This window comes from Saccopteryx leptura, chromosome 2 (genome assembly GCF_036850995.1).
Source record: "Saccopteryx leptura isolate mSacLep1 chromosome 2, mSacLep1_pri_phased_curated, whole genome shotgun sequence".
Taxonomy (NCBI): domain Eukaryota; kingdom Metazoa; phylum Chordata; class Mammalia; order Chiroptera; family Emballonuridae; genus Saccopteryx; species Saccopteryx leptura.
In genome coordinates, this window is record NC_089504.1 from 153419290 (window position 1) to 153440611 (window position 21322).

The following is a 21322-nucleotide window of genomic DNA, read 5'->3' on the forward strand; positions in this document are numbered from 1 at the left end:
AGTCTTTTATCCATATTGAGTTTGCTTTTGTTAATGGGATAAATTGGTGGTCTAGTTTAATTTTTTTTGCATGTACCTGTCTAGTTTTCCCAACACCATTTATTAAAGAGACTGTCTTTACTCCATTGTCTGCTCTTACCTCCTTTGTCAAATATCAATTGACCATAAAGGTGTGGTTTATTTCTGGATTCTCTGTTCTATTCTATTGATATGTATACCTGTTCTTATGCCAGTACCAAGCTGCTTTGATTACTATGGCCCTTTAGTATAACTTGATATCAAGAAGTGTGATACCTACCACTTTATTCTTCATTTTCAAGATTGCTGAGGCTATTCTTTTTTGGTTCCATATAAATCTTTGGAATATTTGTTCTATACCTTTGAAGTAGGTCATTGGTATTTTAATACAAATTGCATTGAATTTATAAATTACTTTGGATGGTATAGACATTTTAATGATGTTTATTCTTCCTAACCATGAATATGGTATATGCTTCCACATGTTTGTATCTTTCTTGATTTCTTTTTTCAATGTCTTATAATTTTTCAAGTACAAGTATGTTACCTCCTTGGTTAAATTTATTCCTAGGTAGTACTTTATTTTTTTGTTGCTATAGTGAAGGGAATTGTTTCCTTAATTTCTTTTTCTGATACTTTATTGTTGGTGTATAAAAATATCACTGATTTCAGAATATTAACTTTATATTCTGCCATCTTCCCAAATTCATTTAGCAGGTCTAGTAGTTTTTTGACTGGGACTTTAGGGTTTTCTATGTACAGTATCATGTCATCAGCAAATAATGACAGTTTTACTGCTTCTTTTTCAATTTGGATGCCTTTTATTTCTTCTTCTTGTCTGATTGCTGTGGCTAGGACTTCCAGAACTATGTTGAATAAGAGTGGTGAAAGGGGGCACTCCTGTCTTGATCCTGATCTTAAGGGGATTGTCTTTAATTTTTGCCCACTGAGCATGTTGTTGGCTGTCAATTTGTCATATATGGCCTTTATTATGTTGAGGTATGTTCTTTGTACCCCACTTTGCTAAGAGTTTGATCATGAATGGGTGCTGATTTTATCAAATGTGGTGTCAGTTGTTACTTCTCCACTTCATTTCTAATTTTATTTATTTGGGTCCTCTCTCTTTTTTTCTTGATGAGTCTGGTTAAAGGTTCATCAATCTTGTTTACCTTTTCAAAGAACCAGCTCTTGGTTTCATTGATCTTTTGTATTTTTTTTAGCCTCTGTGTCATTTATTTCTGCTCTGATCTTTATAATTTCCTTCCTTCTACTTCCTCTGGTCTTTATTTGTTGTTCTTTTTCTAGTTCTTTTAGGTGCAGGGTTAGGTTGTTTATTTGAGCTTTTTCTTGCTTCTTAAGATATGTCTGTAATGCTATGAACTCCCTTCTCAGGACTGCTTTTTCTGTGTCCCATAGATTTGCGGGTTTTGTACATTTTCATTTGTTTCAAGGACATTTTTTATTTTTTCTTGATCTCATTATTAACTTATTTGTTATTTAACAACATGCTATTTAGCTTTCAAGTGTTTGAATGTTTTTCAGTTTTTCTATTGTAGTTGATTTCTAGTTTTATGCTATTTTGATCAGAGAAGATGCTTGATATGATTTCAGTCTTCTTAAATTTATTGAGGCTTGTTTTGTGTCCTAACATGTGGTCTGTCTTAGGAATGTACCATGAGCGCTTGAAAAGAATGTATATTCTGCTGCTTTGGGGTGAAAGGTTCTGAAGATGTCAATTAAATACAGTTGATCTAGTGTGTCATTTAAGGTCGTTGTTTGATTGTTAATTTTCTTTCAGGAGGATCTGTCCATTGATGTCAATGAAGTATTAAAATCTCACCCTTCATGTCCATCAAAATCTACTTTATATATTTAGGTGATCCTATATTAGGCACATAAATACTTACAATGGTTATAACCTCCTGTTGGATTTCTCCCTTTATCATTATGTAGTGACCTTCTTTCCCTTAATACAGTCTTTGTTTTAAAGGCTATTTTGTCAGATATAAGTATTGCTATTCCATCTTTTTTTCAGTTCCATTTGTATGAAATACATTTTCCATTCCTTCACTTTCAGTCTATGTGTATCTTTTGTTCTGAGGTGGGTCTCTTATAGACAGCATATACGGGTCCTGTTTTCTTATCCATGCAGCTACCCTATGTCTTTTCATTGGAGCATTCAATCCATTTACATTTAAGGTTATTGATATATACAGTGTGTCCATAAAGTCATGGCGCACTTTTGACCAGTCACAGGAAAGCAACAAAAGACGATAAAAATGTGAAATCTGCACCAAATAAAAGGAAAACTCCCAGTTTCATACCTATTCAGTGCAATTCGATGTGGGCTCATGCACAGATTTTTTAGGTAGCTATCCCGTATAGCCCCTACAGACTTGTCACTGACTGATAGCTTACCAGAACGGGGTTTCTCCACCAAACTGCCGGTTTCCTTCAACTGCTTATCCCACCGAGTAATGTTATTCCTATGTGGCAGCGCTTCGTTATAAATGCGCCAATATTCATGTTGCACTTTGGTCATGGATTCGAATTTAGCGAGCTACAGAACACACTGAAATTTCCTCTGTACCATCCACATCTCAACTGGCATGACCGTGGGCTGCTCCGCTGTATACACAGTGTTACATCATCATCTGCGCAAGCGCACATGCTGCCACATCATCCTACAGAAACTAGGAGGGTTTTCCTTTTATTTGGTGCAGATTTCACATTTCTATCATCTTTTGTTGCTTTCCTGTGACCGGTCAAAAGTGCACCATGACTTTACGGACACACTGTACTTATTTATTGCCTTTTTTTTTTTTAAATCTATGATCCTCTCTTTCTCAATTTCTTTTTTGCCTTTGCTCTTTTTACAGCAGGTCCCTTAATATTTCTTGCAGTATTGGTTTGGTTGTAATGAATTCCTTGGGTGTTGTTGTGTGTGTGTGTGTGTGTGTGTGTGTGTGTGTGTGAAGCTTTTTATTTCTCCTACAATGTTAAATAATAGCCTCGCTGGATACAGTAACCTTGGTTGTAGGTTCTTGTTTTGTATCACATTGAATATTTCTTGCCAGTCCCCTCTGACTTCAAGTGTTTCTGTTGAAAAGTCAGATGTCATCCTTATGGAGGCTCCTCTGTAGGTAATTAACTGAATTTCTTGCAGGCTTTAGTATTCTTTCTTTGTCTCTTAACTTTGGTATTTTAATTATGATATGTCTTGGTGTAGACCTCATTGGATTCCTCTTTAATGGGATTCTCTGTGCTTCTTGAACTTGTGTGACATTTTTCTTCATCAATTTAGGGAAATTTTAAGCTATGATTTCCTCAAACAGGTTCTCTATCCCTACTTTGTATTCTTGTTCTTCAGCAACCCCTATGTTGTGGATGTTGTTTCTCTTCATGTTGTCATAGGAGTCTCTTACAGATTCCTCAATCCTTTTGCACCTCTTTTCATTTTGCTGCTCTGCTTCTGTGCTTATGTTTATCTTGTCTTCTAAATCACTGATTCAATCCTCTGCTTCATCCAGCCTGCTGTTTCCTTCTAGTGCAGTCTTCATTTCTGATACTGTATTTTTTCATTTCTGACTGGTTCTTTTTTATTATTTCAATGTCCTTTTTGATGCTTGCTATCTCTTTATTTAGGTACTCATTAAGACCATCCAACTTTGCACTAAGATTCTTGAGCATCCTAAAAATAATTATTTTAAACTCTGAGTCTGGTAGTTTGGTTTCTTCCCTTTCATTTAGTTCTTTTTCTGGGGATTTCTCTTGCTGATTCATTTGGCTCGCATTTCTTTGTCTGCCCATTTTGTCTGTGTATTAGGTAGCACTGTCTGACTTTAAAATTTTTGTGTTGTCTTTATGAGGATGATGGGCTCACCCAACCAACCTCTCTACAGGTTGCAAGCTTTTTGGGTTAGGGCAGCTGAGGTTGAGAATACAATGTTAGTGGGACCCCATACTTCAGGGGTCTCTTGGTCAGGAGCTCAGTATGGGGAATGTGGCCCCTACTCCCCAGCTTAATCCCTCAGCCACTGCTGGATACTCAAATTTTAATTCTCCCCAACAAGGTGAGTAGCAGTTTCAGATCAGGTAGGACGGACAGTCCCCTCTGCAACAGTTCTTATAGCTAGTAAGACCCTGGTCTCAGGGAGGAAGACAGAGAGTCCTTTCCTGGGGCTGACTGTCCCCCCCCCCAAAAGTGGCTAAGCTTTTTTACCAGACTCAACAATAGGCTTACAGGGACCCACACTTTAAATGGCCATGCTCCAGTGTCTCTTCCTTTCCCCTGTGAAATCTAGCCCAGTGGGGCAGGAAATTTAGCACCCAAGCCAGATGACTGAGTGCCAACCTGTCCAGTGCACATGAGCCACTGTGCAGATGCTGATCACAGAACGTGGAATTTGCCTCATCTGGGCCAGGTCTAAGGAGCCGTTCCTTAGGACAACACTCTAGCAAAGGTTGTTAGGTCATGAACCAATGCTTTCTGCAGCCGGCCACTGGATGTGCTGGCCCTGGGCCTCGCTGGCAGGAACTCAGCACAAACCAGTGGGAAACACTGCCTGAGACTGGCCATTAGTAACATTTTTGGAGCTACAAGCAATCCAGAGTTTGTGGCTGCCTCTGTTGGGCCCAGGTGCACATGGAAATACCAAGCTGCACACCTAGGCTGACTTTTACCCACACTGGGCCTGAGGGAAGATCCCCTTAAAAGGCCAAGGTTCCCTGAGTTCCGCCTCCTGCAGCCTCTGTCTGCTGGCTGCTTGTTGGACTAGCCACTGAGAAAAAACCTCTGGTAGAGTTTAAAGCCTGTGGCAATTCAGGAATTAGTAAGGGTGGTGGTGTGGCTCCACCTCTCAGCCCCAGGTGTCAGTCTGTCCAGATTCATTTCACAGACCTCAGTGGGGTGTGGCCCCAGGAGTCTGGTGGGTGTGGCTTTTGAGACCCAGAAATGAGGTCTTCCCACATTCTGGACAGTTTCTACTGAGTCTCTCGTGAGGTGGAAGCACCAGTCATAGACTCAGGAGTGTGTGGGGTAAGCTCCAAGCTCAACACCAGAAAACTAAGTCACTGGTACCTCCTGCTTCCTGGCTTTTCAGAATGGCCCAGTCTCTATGATTGGGGCAGGTGAGACTCCTGAGGGCAGAGCAGTTGCTTTTCCCCAGGCTGATGCTGCTTAGAGGGACTACTCTACTAGAGAAAGGTGGCAACTACAATATTGGAGAATGTTCAGCACAGGGGTTCTGGTGGTCAATAGACATATGAGAAAATACTTAACATCACTAATCCAAGAATTGTAAATTTTAAAACCACAATGAGATATCACCTCACACTTGTCAGAAGAGCTACCTTCAAGAAATCCACAAATAACAGGTGTTGGTGAGGATGTGGAGAAAAGGAACCCTCATGTACTATTGGTGGGATTGCAAATTGATATAGCCACTATGGAAAACAGTATGGTGATTCTTTAAAAAATTAAAAGTAGAACTACCTATGAGCCAGCAATTCAACTTCTGGTATTTATTCAACTGTCTGGGTATTTATTCAAAGAAATTCAAAACACTAATTCAGAAATATATATGCATCCCTATGTTCACTGCCACACTATTTACAATAGCCCAGATATAGAAACAACCTAAGTGTCCATCACCAGGCAAGTGTAGTACATGCATACAGTGGAATATCACTTGACCATAAAAAAGAAGAAACAGTGAAATTTTGCCATTTGCAACAGCATGGATGGACCTGCAGGGTATTATGCTAAGTCAAATAAGTCAAACAGAAAGACAAATACCATATAATTTCCCTTATATGTAGAATCTAAAAAACAAACAAGACAAATTGTAGTTAAAACAAATTGATGGTTGCCAGATTGGAGGGAGGTTGGTGGGGAAGTTTAAAAAAGAGGAAAGGATTAAGATATACAAATTATCAGTTATAAAAACAGTCAGAGATATAAAGTACAGCACAGGAAGTCAATAATATACTAATAACTATGGGTGTCATCAGATGAGTACTAGACTTATCAAGGTGATCACTTTGTAAGTTATATAAATGTGTAATCACAATGTTGTACACCTGAAACTAATATAATATTGTATAACAGCTATAATTGAAATGTTTTTAAAACCCTCAATGTTGCCATCACAGGTTATGCAACTTAAGCCTGATTTCCCAAGTGCAAAACAGGGGACTAATCTGCAGAATTGTTGTGGAGGTTAAATAATAATTTATGTAAAGTGCCTGTGTATAATGTATATAAAAGGCATATAATAAATGTCAGTTTTTATTCTCCCCCACCCCAGGCAAATAACAAACAATAAAGGCAGGGTTTTAGGAAGAGTAAAAGATTCTAGCAGGTTATAAAGAAATGGTTGAGCAGATTATAAAGAATCCAGGACCATCATAGGTAATTTTAAGATAGATTAAATGGTATTTTTTATATTTCATAGAGAGTAGTTAAAAATATTTTAGCGGTATTGGTCCTGAGCAGCACATAATATGAGAATATGAGTTATAAAACATTTATTTCTTTTTTAAATTGATTTTATTTATTGATTTTAGACAGAGAGGAAGGGAGATGAGAGAGAGACAAGAACAACAAGCTGTTCCTATTTGTGCCCTGACCAGGGATCAAACCGGCAACCTCTACACTTGGAGATGATGCTCTCTAACCAACCGAGTTATCCCACTAGGGCTGAAACATCTATTTCTTTTGACAGTTTTTTAAATGTGAAGAACAGAGAGTTATACAACAGATTCTCATATACCCACCACCTACTAACAAATTCCAGTTTTGTGTCATATTTGCTTCAGATATTTAACTTCCCTCTTAAAATAATTCAATATTTCAATAAAAGTGAAGCTCACTTTGTAATAATTCCCCAGGCCCTTCCTTCTTCCTTCCTCCTCAGAGGCAACCACTGTCATGAATTTGATGTATATCTTCCCATTCAAATTTTTACATTTATACTTCTATTAGATATATAAACATAAGTTATTTTTTGAATTTACTTTTAAATTTGCATAATTGTCACATTTTATGAGTGTTCTACCACATGCTTTTTTCCTAACAGTATATTTTTGAGACTTAACCTATATGGAATGTTTATAATGCCATTCTCCATTTCTTAATTCATCAACACTTCCTCATCCATTGATTCAGACACTTCATTCAGATGGAGAGCATAAAAGAAACTCACACCATAAAAGAGATAAGAACTATTGGCTTAAAATACTTTTCCAGTATGAACTACACAGGATTTCACAAGATTCAATTTATTTCTTTGCTTAACAGCTCAAATTACATCCAGCACTTATTTTGAATGTGGTTAAAAAATAAATAAAAATTTGCCACATTTCTGATTATCATCTGAAAGTTGATCTGTGTACAACCAAAACTTTTTATTAAGCTACAGCAAAACCCCATCATCCAAATTTGTATTTAAAAAACCAAAAAACTTGTATTATAAAATTGTTTCTAGAAAGAATATGAATTAAATCTCTTTATAACTTTTATATAAAATGATTTAAAACTTCTGATACAAAATATCTTTGTTCTCTTTTTTGTTTATCTTTTATTTTGTTTTGTTTTGGACAGCTTCATCACTGGCCCAGCTGTAGTCCCAGGTTACTTCTCTGTGGATGTGAGCAATGTGGTACTCATTTTAAATGGAAGAGAAAAGGGAAAGGTCTTTTATGCCACCCAGTGGTTACTTTATGTACAAAATTTAGTACTGACTCAAAAACTCCAGCATGTTGCTGTTGTTTTGCTTGGAAATGAACATTGTAACAATGAATGGATCAATCAATTCCTCAAAAGAAATGGAGGCTTCGTGGAGCTGCTTTTCATAATATATGACAGCCCCTGGATTAATGATATGGATGTTTTTCAGTGGCCTTTAGGAGTAGCAACGTAAGTACAACATATTAAACATGTTTGTAGACTTTAAGACCTAAATTTCAGAATCAGGAAGAATGTGTTTTAAATTTGCAATAAATGTAGTTCTTTTGAAATCATTAAGGCCAGGTACAATATTTTCCATGGGCAAAAATATGGCTAGATCTGATGCTTTAATAACAATAATCATGTCTTTAGAGTATTTTAGCCTTTTATACGGAAGGCAGATAAATTACTTGTGTTTTAAAATCACCAGTCATAGTATGAATTTCTAAGTTTATCAGCAGTTCCTTAAAGAGGTGTTTAAGAGAGGATGGCAGAAAAACAGATCTTCTTAAAACAATTATTATAGAAGCTCTAATTAATAGTGTAAAAAAACCTTTTTTTAAAGGCAATATTAAATCAGGAGCACATTGTACCCTTGGTCTTGGAAACATTACATTATGCTCAGATCTGTCACTAAGACTGATTGAATTTGCACAAATTTCTATTAAAAGAAGGAATTAATAATTAAGATTTGTTAATATGTCATATATATAAAGACTTTCTATAAAATGGAAAACTTATACACGTAGAGAAATGGTGGTGTGAGAGGTACTCCTGATCTCTCCCTTGGAAATTCCAACAAATTAAACAACTATAACCCAGCAAAAGAATCCCAGTAGAGATAGCAGCGGTGCCTAAAAGATGCATACATTAAATAGACTAAAGGTAAGAGAGGGTGAAAAGGGAGAGCGGAAGATAAAACACAATCATGGTGGGCTTTGGAGAGGAGAAGAGACAAACCTTGAATGACTGCGGTTGTTTTCTTATCTGCTGGACTATGGGAAGGAAGGAAGTTCAGGCTCCCTGGCTGAGGGGTACAGAGAAGGAAACTCGGAATGACTGGGTCTCATTCTGCTGGGAGAAGTGGTGAGACACATGCTTGAGGGGGAGATAAACCAAAGCAGCCAGAGTGCAGGGCCATGGCCAGTGTCCCCATAGTCCACCCCGCAGCCCGTGCTAGAAAGAGACAGAGAAAGCTAAAGTGCAGCTTCCAACCTCTCAGATCCCAACTCCCTCACTTCACGGTATGGAGAGCGGCAGAGACAAACCCCATAGCTAACTGCCAAGAGCCACCCTCTCCCCTGAAGAACAGAGGTGATCCATGTCCAGTCCCCAGGTCTGTTGAGACATGGGAGGGAGCAGATGAAAGCCTGAGATTGCCATTGTTGGAGCCATAAAGACCTGACAACACACCCCATCCACCAACATGACTGCAGCCCCACCTATATCATTGCAACAGTAACATCTCAGTGGACAACCCAGGAACTTCACAGAGCTAAAAATTGTAATACAGTGACACTTGCTGGGATAAACCTCTCAAAACTGAAATTTATTTTTTCATTTTCCCCCCTTATTTTCCTTTTATCCTTTTTCCTTTTTCTTTTTATGAATTTCTAAATTTTATTTTTTTAATTTTTATATTTTTATTTTTTAGTGGATGTTTTGTTTTTTATTCTTTGCTTTCTGTCTTCTTTCCTATGATTTATCTTCTTGTCATAATTTTTTAATTTTTATATTTTTATTGTCTTTTTATTTTTCCATTTTTTTACTTTTTTTGTTAGAGTTATTAACAGTACAATCCTCAAATGCCATCAAGGAAGGAGAAATTGAATACCATGCTTACACAAAACAGAGATGTATTTCCAAAAAGAAAGTGAAAAAACCTCCAGAAAAATCTCCATCACATGGAAGCCTTGGAGTTAAATGATAAAAAATTCAAAATTGGAGTTCTGAAAATACTCAACAAGATGCAAGAAGACACCAATAGGCAACTTAATGAGCTCAGAAAACAATTAATGAACAAAGCAAATACCTCACCAAGGAGAGTAAAACTTTAAAAACAGAGATGAAGAACTCAATACATTAATTGAAGACTGAGGTAGCAAGTCTACCTAACAGAACAAGCCCAGATAGAAGAAAGAATCAATGACATCAAAAACAGGCAACTAGAGATGCTACAGAGAGAAGAGGATAAAGACTCACAAAAACAAAACAAAACAGAGAGTTCTACAAGAATTGTCTGACTCCATCAGAAAGAAAAATATAAGAATAATGAGTATATCAGAAGTAGAGAGGGAGAAGGGAATGGAGAGCCTATTCAAACAAATAATTGATGAGAATTTCCCAAACCTATGGAAAGAGAGCCTCAAATCCAAGAAGCAAACAGAACACCAAGTTACTGCAGCCCAAACATACCTACTCCAAGGTACAATGTATTTAGTTATCAAAAATCAATGACAGAAAAAGAACCCTCAAGGCAGCTAGGGTAAAGAAGACCATAACATATAAAGGAAAGCCCAGTAGGTTATCATCAGACATCCCAGCAGAAACTCTACAAGCCAGAAGAGTTGACCCAAACATTCAAAGCACTAAAAGGGAAGAATCATTAGCCAAGAATACTATATCCATCAAAGTCATTCTTCAAATATGAAGGAGAAATAAAAACTTACAAGCATACAAAAGCTGAGGGAATTTATCACCAGAAATCTCCACTGCAAGAAATACTCAAGGTGGTTATTCGACCAGACACAAAGAACAAAACAAATCAAAACTACAGTAAATGCTACAGAAATGTCGCAATAAAAATGATAATCTGTAACAACAGTAACATAAAAGGGGAGAGGATAAAGATCTGCAGTAGCAAAAGAGGATGGAGTATGGAAGCACTCATATGACAAAGGACTCTTGTACATATGAACATTTTTTCCTAACCTAATGGTAATCACCCATGAAAAAGCCACTACTGAAACACACAGCTTAAAAAAGAAGAAACAGGAAAAAGAAGTATGGAATACCACCAAACAAAAATAACTGACAGAAACAAAAAAGAGAAGAACCAAATAAGACACAAAGCTACCAGAAAATAAAACATAAAATGGCTATAGGAAATCCTCAAGTCTCAATAATTACCCTAAATGTAAAGGAACTGAACTCACCAATAAAGAGACACAGAGTAGCAGATTGGATCAATAAGCAAAACCCAACCATGTGCTGCCTTCAAGAGACACATCTAAACTACACAGTCAAAGGTAGATTCAAAGTGAAAGGTTGGAAACAATTCTCCAAGCAAATAATACTCAAAGAAAAGCAGGTGTAGCCATACTCATATATGAAAATGCTGATTTCAGGACAACAAAGGTGACCAGAGACAAAGATGGATATTTTATAACAATAAAGGAGACATTGTTTCAAAAAGATATAACACTTCTTAATTTTTATGCACCGAACCAGGGAGCACCAAAATATATAAGACATCTACTAACTGACCTAACACCACTGACAGCTTTAGATAGCTCATCCAAACAGAAAATCAATTTAAAAATATGGGCCTTAAATGACACTCTAGACCAAATGGACATAATAGAAATTTATAGAACATTTCTCCCAAACCATCAGATTATACATTCTTCTCCAGTGTGCATGGAACATTTTCAAGGATAGACCATATGTTGGGCACAAAACTAACATCAACACATTCAAGAAGATTGTAATTATACCAAACATAATTTCTAACCATAAGGCTTTGAAATTAGAATTCAATTTTTAAAAGGAAGTAAAGAAACCCACAATAATGTGGAAAACAACATACTTCTAAAAAGTGACTGGGTCAAAGAAGAAATAAAAGCAGAGATCAAAAGATATATACAGACAAATGTAAATGACAATAGGACATATCAAAATATCTAGGATGCAGCAAAAGCAATAATAAGAGGGAAGTTTATATCATAACAGGCTTATAGCAAGAAACAAGACATCTCAAGTAAACAGCCTAACATCACATCTTAAGAACTAGGAAAAGAACAACAAAGGCAACACAAAGTCAACAGAATAAAGGAAATAGTAAAAATTAGAGCAGAACTAAATGCAATAGAGAACAAAAATAAACCTATAGAAAAAATTAATACAACAAAGAGCTGGTTCTTTGAAAAGACTAATAAAATTGACAAACCACTGGCTAAACTCACTAAGGAAAAAAGTGGAAGGACTCATATAAACAAAATCAGAAATAAAAGAGGAAAAATTACCACAGACATCATAGATATACAAAAGATCATAGTAGCATATTATGAAAGATTATATGCCACCAAATTCAGCAACTTAGAGGAAATGGATAAATTTCTAGAACTATACAATCTTCCTAGACTGAGTCACGAAGAAGTAGAAAAATCTAAATAGACCTATAAGCAGAGAGGAAATAGAAACAACTGTCAAAAACCTCTCCAAAAACAATAGTCCAGGATCAGATGGTTACACTAGTGAATTCTACCAAACATTCAAAGAAGATTTGGTACCTATCTCAAAGTCTTGCAAAAAAATAGAAGAAGCAATACTCCCCAACACATTTTATGAGGCCAACCGGCAAGGACAACACAAAAAAAGAAAACTACAGACCAATATCTCTAATGAATACAGATGCAAAAATCCTAAACACAATACTAGCAAATCAAATACAACAACACATTAAAAAAATAATATACCATGGACTGACCTGTGGATAAAGCATCAACCTAGAATGCTGAGGTCACCGGTTTGAAATCCTGGGCTTGCCTGGTCAAGGCACATATGGGAGTTGATGCTTCCTGCTCCTCCCCACCTTCTCTCTCTCTCTCTCTCTCTCACCCCTCTCTGAAATGAATAAATAAAAATAATACACCACGATCAAGTGGGATACATTCCAGGAGCACAAGGATGGTTCAACATACAGAAATCAAGCAATGTAATACATCACATTAAAATAAAGAAAAAAATCACATGATCCTATCAATAGATGCAGAAAAGGCACAAGATAAAGTATAACTTTATGTTTAAAACACTCAATAAAATTGGAATAGAAGGAAAGTACCTCAACATAATAAAGGCCATATATTACAAACTATCAGCTAATATTATACTAAATGGTGAAATAATGAAGGCTTTTCAAAAATGAGACAAGGTTGACCACTCTCTCCACTCTTACTCAACATAGTTCTGAAAGTTATAACCTGAGTGATCAGGCAAGAGGAAGAAATAATATTGGGAAAGAATTTTTTTTTTGCAGATGACATGATCCTGTATATAGAAAACTCTAAAGACTATGCCAATATATTATTAGAGACAATAAACCAATACAGTATAATAACAGGATACAAATTCAATATAGAAGTCTTCTGCTTTTCTATGTGCCAACAATGAAACTTCGGAAAACAAACTCAAAAAAATTTCTTTTAAAATTGCAACAAAAAATAAAGTACCTAAGAATAAACTTACCAAAAGATGTGAAGAACCTATATACTGAAAATTACAAAATATTATTGAAAGAAATTGAAAATGATACAATGAAATGGAAAAATATTCCATGTTCATGGATTGGAAGAATCAACATAGTTAAAATGGCCATATTACCCAAAGCAATATACAAATTTATTGCACTCCCCATCAAAATCCCAATGCCATTTTTTAAAGAAATAGGAGAAAAAATTAGCAGGTTTCTATGGAACCATAAAAAACCCTGAATAGCCAAAGCAATCCTGAGGAAAAAGAATGAAGCTGAAGGTATCGCACTACCTAACTTTAAATTACACTATGTAGCCACAATAATCAAAACAGCATGGTACTGGCAGAAAAACAGACATATAGTCTAATGGAATATAATCAAGAGCCCAGAAATAAAACCACATATATATATGGACAAATTATTTTTGACAGAGGATCCAAAACACATAATGGAGAAAAGAAAGCCTCTTCAATAAAATGTGCTGGGAAAATTAGAAAACCACATGCACAAGAATTAAACTTGACTACAGTTTGTCCCCCTACACAAATATTAATACAAAATGGATCAAAGACCTAAATATAAGGCCTAAAACTATAAATTACATAGAAAAAAACATAGGTACTAAGCTCATGGAATTTGGCCATAAAGAAAATTTATGAATTTCTTGCCCCAAAGGCAAGGGAAGCAAAGGCAAAAATAAATGAGTGGGACTATATCAAACTAAAAAGCTTCTGCACAGCAAAGGAAACTGACAACAAAACAAATAGGCAGCCAACTAAATGGGAGATAATATCTATATTTGCAAACAATAGCTCCAATAAGGGATTAATATCCAAAATATCGTATATATAAAGAGTTCACAAAGCTCAGCAACAAACAAGCAAACAATCCAATTATAAAATAGGGAGAGGATCTGAACAGACACTTCTCCCAGGAAGAAATACAAATGGCCAACAGATATATGAAAATATGCTCATCTTCATTAGCTATTGGAGAAATGCAAATCAAAACTACAATGAGATACCACCTCACGCCTTTTAGATTAGCTATTATCAACAAGATGGGTAATAACAAATGTTGGAGAGGCTGCAGAGAAAAAGGAACCCTCATTCACTGCTGGTGGGAATGCAAATTAGTACAACCATTATGGAAGAAAGTATGGTGGTTCCTCAAAAAATTACCACATGACACAGCAGTCCCTCTACTGAGTATCTACCCCCAAAACTCAAAAGCATTGATACTTAAACACACATGCACCCCCATGTTCATTGCAGCATTATTCACAGTGGCCAAGACATGGAAACAACCAAAGTTTCCCTCGATAGAGGACTGGATAAAGAAGATGTGGTACATATATACAATGGAATACTACTCAGCTATAAGAAATAATGACATAGTGACATTTACGACAACATGAATGGACCTTGAGAACATTAGACTGAGTGAAACAAATCAGAAAAATCTAAGAACTGTATGATTTCACACATAGGTGGGATATAAAACTGAGACTCATGAACAAAGAGAAAAGTGAAGTGGTTACCAGGAAGAAGGGGATATGGAGGAGGCGGAGGGGGACTTGAGTAAACAGGGAGGGGGAAGGGTGTAAAAAGGACAAATGTAAGGTGATGGAAAATAATTTGACTTCGGGTGATGGGCACACAACATAATCAACAGTTCAAATGCTATAGAAATGTTCACCTGAAGCCTATGTACTCTTATTGATCAATGTCACCCTGTTCAAGTTAATTTTCTAAATAAAATTTTTTTAAAAATTTAATAAAATGGAAAACTTATTTTTTAATCTTTCTGTTAATAGAGGGTTTATTATTATTATTATTATTATTATTATTGTAAGTTGTCTTTAACAGAAGTTGCCACTGTACATAAACTTCCTGATGGCAGGGCTTTTCTCTCTCTCTCTCTCTCTCTCTCTCTCTCTCTCTTTAACCAGCTTTATCTGCAGAACCTAAAATAGTACCTATGGATAGTAGACACTCAGTAAATAGTTGTTGAATAGATGAATTATGAAAAAGCTCACTAACATGATATTTGAATCAGATATTTATTCATTATTTCATAACTGATTACGTGATGACCTTAGACCGTTATCTAGTTGGCTACAAAAATATCAACAAGGAGGCGGCACATTAATAAGACAGAATCCTGGGGTTACCACTGCAGTATTCTGATTTAGTAGGTTCGGGTAGAATCAGACAAAAAAAGTTTATTATATTAAGTATAGCCAGGTTCAAGTTCTCTGAAAAATCTATCACCTGAGTAGAGCCTATATTTGTGAAATGTTTTGAAACCAAAATAATTACTTTTTCACAATATTACTATATAACCTATTAATATAGTATAGGATAGAACCTGTGTGATTCTGGTATTATTGAACTAGGCCAGTATCTCTGTTACAGATAATTGGTTCTCAACCAGAGTCAGTTTTGCCTCCAGCAGACATTTGACAGTGTTTGGAGATCTTTTGGTTGTTACAAGTGGAGGGAGGAGAGGTAGTACTGAAATCTGGTGAACAAAGGCAGGGATGCTGTTTAGTATCTTGCACTGTAGAGGATAGCGTCTGTAGAGGACAGAATTATCTGGCCCACAATGGGAGTAATGCTGAGGTTGAGAAAACCTATTATAGACTGTTATATAAAGCTTTGCTCCAAAATGAAAGTTGTATTTCAGGCATACAATTTAATTTCCGTTACTTCCAAATGCCCATAAAAATGGTCCAGTTGCACTTCACTGGTGGTGGCACAGTGAATAGAGCATCAACCTGGAATTCTAGTGTCCCAGGTTCAAAACCCCGAGTTCACCAGCTTGGTGTGAGCTCATCTGGCTTGAGCACAGGGTTGCCAGCTTGAGCATAGGATCACAGACATAATTTCCTGGTCACTGGCTTGAGCCAAAAGGTCACAGGATTGAAGCTCAGGGTTACTGGCTTGGCTGGAGCTCCCCCAGTCAAGGCACATATGAGAAGCAATCAATGAACAGCGAAGTGCCGCAACCACAAGTTGATGCTTATTTTTATCCCTTCCTGTCTCTCTCTATCAAAAAAAGGAAGGAAGGGAGGAAGGGATAGAAGGAGGGAAAGAGGGAAGGAAGGAGGGAAGGAGGAAGAGTAGGAAGGGAGGGAGGGAGGGAAGGAAAGGGAAGAGAGGAGAGGAGAGGAGAAGAGAAGAGAAGAAAAAAGAAAAGAAAAAAGAAAAGAAAGGGCTGATTACCTCTCCTGTGTGGCATGCAGGATTTTTTGTTTGTTTGTTTGTTGTTTTAGGGTTGCTTTTTTTCAATCTACTTGAAAAGCCTTTGAAATGAGAGGTCTTTGGATAAAACATTCATTAAGTCATGATCATTATGAATGTAGGTTATTTATACTCTTAAGGTCTTGACTTCACTCTAACTACGGGCATGTAATAGAAATTGAGGAATATAAAAAACAAAGCACTTTGGCATATACTCTCTCTAGCAGTTTTGTAAAAGATGTCATTGTGAGAATTTTTTTTTTTTCAGGGACAGAGAGAGAGTCAGAGAGAGGGATAGATAGGGACAGACAGACAGGAATGGAGAGAGATGAGAAGCATCAATCATCAGTTTTTCATTGTGACACCTTAGTTGTTCATTGATTGCTTTCTCATATGTGCCCTGACTGAGAGCCTTGAGCAGATCGAGTAACTCCTTGCTGGAGCCAGCGACCTTGGGTCCAAGCTGGTGAGCTTTTTGCTCAAGCCAGATGAGCCTGTGCTCAAGCTGGCGACCTCAGGGTCTCAAACCTGGGTCCTTCCGCATCCCAGTCCGACACTCTATCCACTGTGCCACCGCCTGGTCAGGCAAGAGAATATTTTTTTAAGTCAGTAGATTAAAGGACTTCTCCAAAGTAAGCATGGAAAATTACAGTTTGAGGTTTAGAAAGTCATAATTTAAGATTTTTCTTCTATAACATGCTAAGATGTTGGGTTATGGGAATTTTCCAAGTCTATTTTTATATACTATTAATTCACCTTTACTTGTTTTTATAGATACAGGCATTTTCCTGTGGTGGAGGCAAGTTGGTCAATGCTGCATAATGAAAGGCCCTACTTATGTAATTTCTTAGGAACTATTTATGAAAATTCCTCCAGACAAGCACTAATGAACATTTTGAAACAAGATGGAATTGACAAGCTATGTTGGGTTTCAGTAAGAGACCAGTAAGTTCTGTGTTTACTTGATTCGTTCACTTTGTTCTCCCTGAGAGTTGCTTTATGTGGCAGCACAGGTTTCCAGAGAGACATTGTTACCTCCATTTATATCAGTCTCCCCAGAAGATAGACTGGTGATCAGAGCTATGAAGAACTTGGGTTGTAGACATTTAAAACAGGGAGAATCTCCTATAGCTGTAGTTCATCTTGAAAAAGAACATTAGTTACTGTCTTATGCAAATGTCAGTTATTCTGATTTTCCTCAGTAATATCTGTTGGTCAGACTTGACACACAGGGAATGGTGAATATGCCAGTAGGGTCATAGGTTCATCCCTGAGATGTTCTGCAGACCAGTTCAGTGTTCCAGTATTGGCATAAAGTACTCCTCACACCTTCAAGGACCTGCCACCACCTTGGAGACAGGGGCCACTTATTATTAGTCTTCAAACCCCCAGATCTAACACAGGACCTTGTATAAAGTAGGCCAGGATAAATGGATGGGTGGATGCATGCATTGATTTAATAGGGTTGACTTTCTTCCACTTTTTTACATGGTAGTCATGAAACAGGTCGTTTATAGAATGAAAGAAGAAATGTTGGAATTACTCATTTTATTTTTTTTTAAATGGAGGTTATGTATGAAGCCAAGTCATCAGACACCTAATGCCTAAAAAGTGACCTATATCTAGGAATGTATTCATTGTAGCAGATATTTTCTTTAGAAAGCATAACTCCCAATTCTATTGGTAGTGTAACCACATTATATCCATAATCAACAAGTATTTATCAGGCAACTACTTTGTACTTAAAACTGTTTTAGCCATGAGGTATACACCAGTGAACAAAACTATCTAAGGGCATACCCTCTTAGAACTTACATGCTTGTTGGAGGACACAAACCAGTAAAATATATTTTGTATCAGAAGGTGATAAATGCCACGTTAATGAATTGAGCAGAGGAACAATATAGAGAGGACCAGGGATCAAGAGTAGAGCATTTGCTGTTTTAGAATGGCCAAGGAAAGCATAGTAAAAAGGTGATATTTAAGCACAGGCATGAAGAAGGTGCAGGGATGAGCCCTCTGTTTGGGAGAAGAGGAGTCCAGGTCGAGGGAAAGGCACATGTAAAGGGCCTGAGGCTGAGGCATGCTTCCCGTGGTTGAGGAACAAGGGACAGTGTACCTGGAATGCAATGAGTGAGAGTAGTGTGAAATGACCGAGTTTATTGTGGGAATAGAATTATTCTTGTAATTCTTCTCATACCATCGGGCCAGGAAGTCGAGCAAGGGTTCTCCTTGCTTGTTATTGCTACTTCTAGACCATTTTCCCCTTTCCCTCCCTAAAACCTCTGATTTTGAATCTTATGCCAGCAAACAAAAGTATCTGTTATTTTTACTTTTTGAAGTCATATTCTGACCCTTGTGTTTATCTCCTTAATTCTTTGAGGGTTTTAGTTCCTGGCATACTGTCTATGGCATGACTCCAGTCTCACTTTAGGTGATTCCTAAATCTACATAGCTCGTCCTTCCATCACCTTGGTCTTGCAGTTCCTCTACCTCCTCTCCTCCCCTCCCTGATCCTGGCCTCCCCTTGACCTCAGCTATTCACTATCATGGTCACTTCCCACACTTGATCCCTGGACATACTGCTTATTCTCCATAATCTCAAATTCCAGCATCTCTATAACCGCATTTCCTGTCATGCCAGCTCGTTCCCTATAACCTGCAGTTTAGCTGAGACTTACAACCCATTGTTTCTCCTCCCTTTTCACTGTCCTTTGCTCACGTCATATCTTTACTTTCTTCACCCCACTTAAATGTTATAGTCAATCATAACTGGATATACATCCACCTCCTAAATTTCCTAATCTAGCAAACCCTACTCTGGTTAAATCCAACTCTCTTACCTGCACCAAACCTGGATCCATGCAACCAAACACACTTGGAGAAAGCTGCCAGTCAGTCTCACTTTCAACACGACCTTCACCCTCAACTGCCCAACAGTCACACATTTCCCTTGTCCGTGTATTCTTCCATGCTCCTAGAAGACAGTTTTATACTTTGTTCTCTCTTCCAAACCGTTCTTGCCTTATGACCCAATTGCTGGTTTCACTGAGAACAGAGGGACAGTCAGAGGAGAACATCTAGCTTTCTAACTGGCCTCTCAGCTTGTACCCTTGCCCCTGGATACTCTGTTCTTAACACAACAGTCACACTGATTCTGATAAGGCATAGGTTGGATCGGCCAGCCCTCTGTGCCAGCCCTGTGTGCCAGAGAACCCCTGACAGGATTCTCTGACCTCATCTTCTGCACCTTCCCCTTTAGCTGCTCTGTTGCAGCCTCTGGCTTCCTTGCATCCATTGAACATGCCAGGCACACACTGTCTCCTGGCCCCTATGCTTTCTCTGCCCTCTGTTCCCCCCCCCCCAGATGTCTGCATGTTTTGCACCCTCACCTCCAGCTCCATGCTCAGATGCTCCTGTAATGAGACATTCCTGGTCGCCTATTTAAAATTGCAACACTATCCCCTTAGACTCCTTACTCTCTGCTTCATTTTTCCTCACAGCACTTCACACCTTGTAAATAATTTACTAACTTGACTTGTTACGACCTGTCTCCAGCACTGGAACTAGAGTGTAAACTCCAGCGGGCAGGACCTCGAAGGGTGAGGCAGGGACAGAAGACCTGGCACTCGGAAAGTATTGGCTGAGTTAACATTCATTTAGAAATGTTGTGGTGACCACTGGGTTTTTCCAATGTGTAGCTGTAAACTTTTCAAATTTTAAAATATTTTCAAGAAATCTATCTGGCAAGATTTTATCTATCTTTTCTACCTGTCTTTTCTATAATGGTTTTACCATTGCCTATAGTTGACATTAAAAGGCAAAATCTTATTTTCACAAAATATACGCTTAATAAAGTGAAAACTACAGTTGTGTTTTTTTTTTTTATTTTCTAGGTGGCAGCCTCAGGAAACAAATGAAAGCCTTAAGAATTATCAAGAAGCTTTGCTTCAGAGTGACCTCACACTGTGCCCCGTAGGAGTAAACACAGAGTGCTACAGAATATATGAGGCTTGCTCCTATGGCTCCGTCCCTGTGGTGGAGGACGTGATGACTGCTGGCAGCTGTGGAAACGCATCTGTTTATCATAGTGCTCCTCTGCAGTTACTCAAGTCCATGGACGCTCCCTTTATCTTTATCAAGAACTGGAAGGAACTTCCTGCTCTTCTAGAGAAAGAGAAAACTATAATTTTACAAGAAAAAATTCACAGAAGAAAAATGTTACTTAACTGGTATCAACACTTCAAAACAGAGCTCAAAATGAGATTTACTAATATTTTAGAAAGTTCGTTTTTAATGAACAATAAAGGTTAACTATTAACTACCTTTTTTAGCTAAGATCTGATTTTTTAAAAAATTTAACATTGATTTTGAGAGAGGGGGAAAGGAGGGGATGGGGCAGAGAGAGAGAAAAAGAATCATCAACTAGCTGCTCCACTTAATTGTTTCACTTAGTTGTATATTTATTTATTGCCTATCGTATATTCCCTGACCAGGGATCAAACCCGTGACCTTGATGTGCCAGGGTAACACTTTATTCACTGACCCACCTGGCCAGGGCTAATATCTGATTTTTTTTTTTGACAGAGACTGAGAGAGGGACACATAAGGACAGACAGGAACAGAGAGAGATGAGAGGCATCAAGTCTTCGTTGTGACACCTTAGTTGTTCATCGATTGCTTTCTCATATGTGGCTTGACTGGGGCCTCCAACAGAGCCATTGATCCCTTGCTCAAGCCAGCGACCTTGGCCTTCAAGTCACTGACCTTTGGGCTGAAGCTAGCGACCATGGGATCATGTCTATGCAGAGGGTGGACTAAGGTCGGTTGAAGCCCCGAGTGTTGAAGAAAATATTG

The 21322-nt window shown here is 37.6% G+C and overlaps 1 protein-coding gene across 3 annotated transcripts in view; it reads left to right on the plus strand.

The window, feature by feature from the left end:
- The window catches only part of RXYLT1 (ribitol xylosyltransferase 1), a 44781-nt gene extending 23996 nt beyond the window's left edge, over positions 1-20785 (plus strand). Inside the window, exons 4-6 of one of the 3 annotated variants that reach the window (XM_066365802.1) lie at positions 7622-7936; positions 17240-17410; positions 20362-20785. In XM_066365802.1, coding sequence (XP_066221899.1) covers positions 7622-7936; positions 17240-17410; positions 20362-20779 — 904 coding nt within the window. In that variant the 3' untranslated portion in view covers positions 20780-20785. The remainder of the gene's footprint in view (positions 1-7621; positions 7937-17239; positions 17411-20361) is intronic. The other 2 variants (XM_066365803.1, XM_066365804.1) reach the window with 2 other exon arrangements.
- The last annotated feature ends 537 nt before the right edge of the window (positions 20786-21322 follow it).